Here is a 4,530-nt window from a genome sequence, read left to right on the forward strand (position 1 = left end):
CATTTCAACGATTCCGTATCTCAACAGTGGCTGAATGAAGCGGAGTTACAGAATACAATATACGAACAACCATTTCACACAACAGGCACGCAAGTTGGATGTGGGAGAGATGTCGTGCACTTGTGCAGTATTATACTTTCAGCTGCATGGAGACCACTAGATGCAGACAGAGTTCAGCCAGTGCCAGCAATTTTTTTTTATTTTTTTAGGAATGCATCAACAAGCTCCACATGCTTTTCCAGGGTGTCTACCAAGTTGACATTTTCAGATTCCCTGAGTTTTCCAGGTTTTCCCTGAGTGATGTTACTAAATTCCCTGAGTGAAACGGAACTTTCTTTTATATCAAGACGGGCTGATGGCCTGATGCTGAACGGGACACTCGTCGAGCAGCGTCCAAAGTCTTTACTACCTTCTCGCCTCACAACATTTTTATATAAATACACATTTGGTGGTGCAGCTAAACGTCGCCTCCCCTCCCTCTCCCGTCCCCCCACGGCCTTTCGCGCGACGGAAGAAGTCGCGTTTGCTCTATATATATGCTCATTATAAAGGAAGAAAGAGACGCTTAATTCTACAGCCCTTCAGGGAGCACGGCGCAGTACGCGCGTTTGCTCTCCGCCATGCGTTCGCTCCCCGTGATAGCGCGCGTCCTCTGCGCGCTTTCACTCGCATATAAAGGATACGGCGAGGATTTCATCGCCGTTTGACGTCATACGGAACCTAAAGGCGACGGCAGATCTTTTCATTTCGCGATATATTGAGGCGAAGAATTTTAGAGTGAAATCGCCGCCGTCAGCGCCTTCGCAGAGAGAGGGGTAGTATGGGAACGCTGGCATAGTGAGCGGCATCGGAGCCAGCTGCCCTACTGCTCCGTAGACAGCTGTGCAGATATTAGTTACAGCTGCTACCGCTACTGCGCGAACGCGCTCGTGCAACTAACTGCTCGCGCGATCGCGCGGTTACGCTGAGGGTCGGTGACAAGGCAGCTGCGGTAAAAGACGACGAACGCGCGAACAGTGGCATGCTCGCGTTCGCGCGGTGACGCCGACACTAAACCCAGAAACGGGCGCCTACGAGCCAGCTGTGGTAGAAGACAACACGCGCGCGTTTACGCCGACGTTTAACCCAGGAACGGGCGCCCAAGAGCTGCATTCTAAAACGACTTAATCAAGTTTGAATAGTAAGAGGTAATGTTTATTTCATTCAAAAAGAACACGGAAAGGAGGGGTTAGTAAAATATACAGCAGATAAAATAACTTCGAGAGAAATGGTAGTTTCACTGCTTTAAAGAGTTTATCTTGGTTTGTATGAGCGACACTTGCATCTCAGCGTCAGCCAACACTTTTTTTCTTTTAAGCTCAAGCTCCTTCAAAGAAGCGGCCACACGCTTCCTTTCACGTTCATTCCTCATTTCGTCGGCCCTTTCTTTTCTGGTCTTCTCAAGCTCCTCCTTCCACCGTGCGTTCGCCCCACGGACCATCTGAAACATCCTCTTGGTTAACTGTACACTGGCAACTCCTCCAGCAGACGACACAGCGTCAAATATGATTCGTTGGGCGACCAGAGATAGTTCTTTTTGGTTTTCTACAAGACAGCTCTTGTTAATAGAAAATCCTCTCTCGACAGACGCATTTCCGTGCGAAAGAGTGAGAATAATCTTGGCAAAAGCGAGTAGTTCCTTGTTTGAACCACAGATGCCTGCCCAAAGGGCATCCAACCGATCCGTGCTCCTGTCAAAATTTTTCAACGCTGCTTGCGTCGAGGCTAAGGAGCACACAAGCTTGTAGGACCGCATAGCTCGATCAGCTTCTGCTCCGGTCATCCACTGGTGCTCCGTTAAAACTTCGAGTGCATCAGTTAAACGCCTTTCCCCAAGCTCGGGAATCAGCGCGCACGCGGGATCCAGAGATGACGATCCCCTCGTCAGCTTGAACTTCAACGGCGACCTTTCCACGATCTTCTTGGCGCAGTTCTTCACGAAAGCAGCGCAGTCCCTTTTGAACTCAAGGATAGCCAAATCTGAAAGTTTCGGGGCCTTCCGGAGTGCATTCTTCGTAGCAAAGCCAAGGTCAATCTTGGGTGTCGCAACAACGTTCGCAGGCTGGTCCATGTCGACCTTTATCAACTTCAACGGACTGTCCGCAGCCATCATTACTTCTTTCCTTACAATTCTACTCATTAATGATCGCAGAAGATTTTCCAATGCTGTACCAAGAAATGGAAGCATAGGCAAATCGGTCTGGAACTGAGCCAGGAACGGCTGCAGTTCTTCCGCGATACGAAGCATAAAGGTTAGCTTTGCAGACAGCAGAGGATCGCGGATGGCTGTTTCGACCACGCCGTAACTGGCGCTGGTCGGTCGCTTGTTCTCGTTTCGACACGACTCGATGTATACCTTCAGATACGGCAGGACCTCAAGAGCCCTCGAAATTACACTAACATTTTCAAGCCACCGCACGGCGCAAAACTTCAAGGGGTAAACGTTACTACCGGTGATACGTGCGTATTCAGCACGTCGGGCAGGTACACATTTAAATAAATTGTAGATAGCCCGGAGAAATTCAACGAGTTGCCACCCTGTTGCGGCGTGTCCGGTTTTGAACGCGCCGTTCACTACATGAAGGCCACAGCTTCCAACGTCGAGAATTTGGCAGCCGTCACTGGATTCACACAGTTCTTGCTTGATCTCACGGAGAAATTTCATGTTTACGTTTGGCCCGTCCATTGATATCTGAAGAATTTTCGATCGTGAGAGTCCATCTGTGGCACTTTTAAATGCGGACACCAATTCTTCAGCTCGTGTGCGCCCAAGAAAGCATGACGTCAGGTAGCGTGTTTTCACGCTCTCCTCTGCATCCGACCAAAAACGAACCAACACGTCCATTTGCTCTTTTTGTGCAACTTTGTTTAACGATTCGTCAAACGCGACGACGAGGTGGGAGGCTTGGCTTACTTCCGACACGAGGCTCTCTCTAAAGAAAGGTGCGAGGCCATGGACAATAGTGTATCCCACCTTGTCTTTTCCAAGCTGCATTTTCTTGGCTGTAGCTGATGATGGGAACATCAACGGGAACAGAGAAGCCGATGCCGCGGCAGCACGGAGCGATGTGTGCGTCATCACAGCATTAAGACACCACATCACCTCAGCCTTTATGACCTCCGTGTCACGCTGAAAAATGTCCTTTGTTGCACGCTCAGGTTGGGAGTCCGTAGCTGTAGTTGAAGAAGATGAAGGCAGCGCAGAACCTGACGCCACTGGCCCGGCTTTGATCACAACGGCGGCCGGCGGCGTCAAGAATGAAGCTACAGAGGGTGTCTTGGCTCCGCTTGCAGCAAGTCGGTGCTTCTTACTTTCAGCGTGACTTGTCACCGCTCTTCTTCCCATGTTGCTGAGCGAAAACTGCTTTCTGCATAGCGTACAGTACGCTGCATTCGCGTTACATTCAACGGGCCGAACCCAGGCTGCAAACTCGCAATGTTTCGGATTCGTCCAGTCTTGGACGAAAGTGCACTTGAACGCCGCCATACTTGCCGCAACAAAACAGCGGGCGCCAGTGCAGTGATTAAAACGAAGTCGGCTCAGCACGGCGTCACTAAACACCCGACACAATTTGTTACTTTGAACCTCGCCAGCGTCGGCAAACCGCGGCAGCGCGCGAATATTCCACCTCTACTGCGCTGCTCGCGTGCGCCTCCTGAACTTTTAGAAATGGACGCTTCCATCGAGGCATTGCGCAGGAAGAGTTCATTTTCGGCGCGTAGTGGAAAGCGAAAGCCCCGCAACTAGGCACGTATTCTGCGACGGTACTATTGCCATCGCGTAACGTAGCGCTCAACCAGCGAATCAACTCATCCGATTGTGTTCAACCGGCCAATGAGCGCGCCTCACAGCGATACTACCGCCGTAAGCGATCGTCTAAGAATACGTCCCCTAGTCTAACCCGCAACGTTATCTACCGCCTTGCTTGAGCTCTCTACAGTCTGAGAAACAAAAAAAAGCAAGGGGGGAGGGGGGGTAGGGGCGGCGGCCGTTGCAGAGCTCACATGCGAGCCGAACCGCACGAAGCGCGTCGGGAAGTGTGCTCTCTTTTCGCCGCTTAGCTGGCACGGTCTTAAGACAGCACACGGGAGGCCGGCGGTGGCTGTGCTGTGGAGAGGGCGTGCTTTTTTATGAGCCGTATAAAGTGCGTATCTCGGTTACTCGCGAGCGAGCATTACTGCAACTTTCGTTCCCTTTGAATACAATTACAGCAAATTTTCCCTGATAGTGGCACAAATTCCCTGAGTTTTCCCTGAGTTTTTCCAGAATATTCAAAATCCCTGAGAATTCCTGGTTTTCCCGGTTTTCCCGGTTGGTAGACACCCTGTTTTCCTGGATATTCCAGGGGTGGGACTGCCCAAAGTCATTTTGGAGCAATTTTTGGAGCAAGTAAAATTGAGTTTTGGAGCAGTTTGGAGCCGACAAAATTGTATTTTGGAGCAGCTTGGAGCAGACTAAATTTCATTTTCAAGCAATTTGGAGCAGACAAA

The 4,530-nt window shown here is 50.4% G+C and overlaps 1 protein-coding gene across 1 annotated transcript; it reads right to left on the reverse strand.

Annotated features, from left to right (window-relative positions):
* Positions 1 to 1,276: 1,276 nt before the first annotated feature.
* On the reverse strand, positions 1,277 to 3,385 carry LOC125945108 (uncharacterized). The gene has a single exon (XM_049666685.1). It carries the CDS (start codon positions 3,383 to 3,385, stop codon positions 1,277 to 1,279), a length of 2,109 nt encoding a protein of 702 aa, XP_049522642.1.
* Positions 3,386 to 4,530: the final 1,145 nt, after the last annotated feature.

This window comes from Dermacentor silvarum, chromosome 4 (assembly GCF_013339745.2).
Source record: "Dermacentor silvarum isolate Dsil-2018 chromosome 4, BIME_Dsil_1.4, whole genome shotgun sequence".
Classification (NCBI taxonomy): domain Eukaryota; kingdom Metazoa; phylum Arthropoda; class Arachnida; order Ixodida; family Ixodidae; genus Dermacentor; species Dermacentor silvarum.

Bases quoted from the DNA above. Each gene is read 5' to 3' on its own strand.
- LOC125945108 (XM_049666685.1), bottom strand. From the start codon at position 3,385: ATGGGAAGAAGAGCGGTGACAAGTCACGCTGAAAGTAAGAAGCACCGA.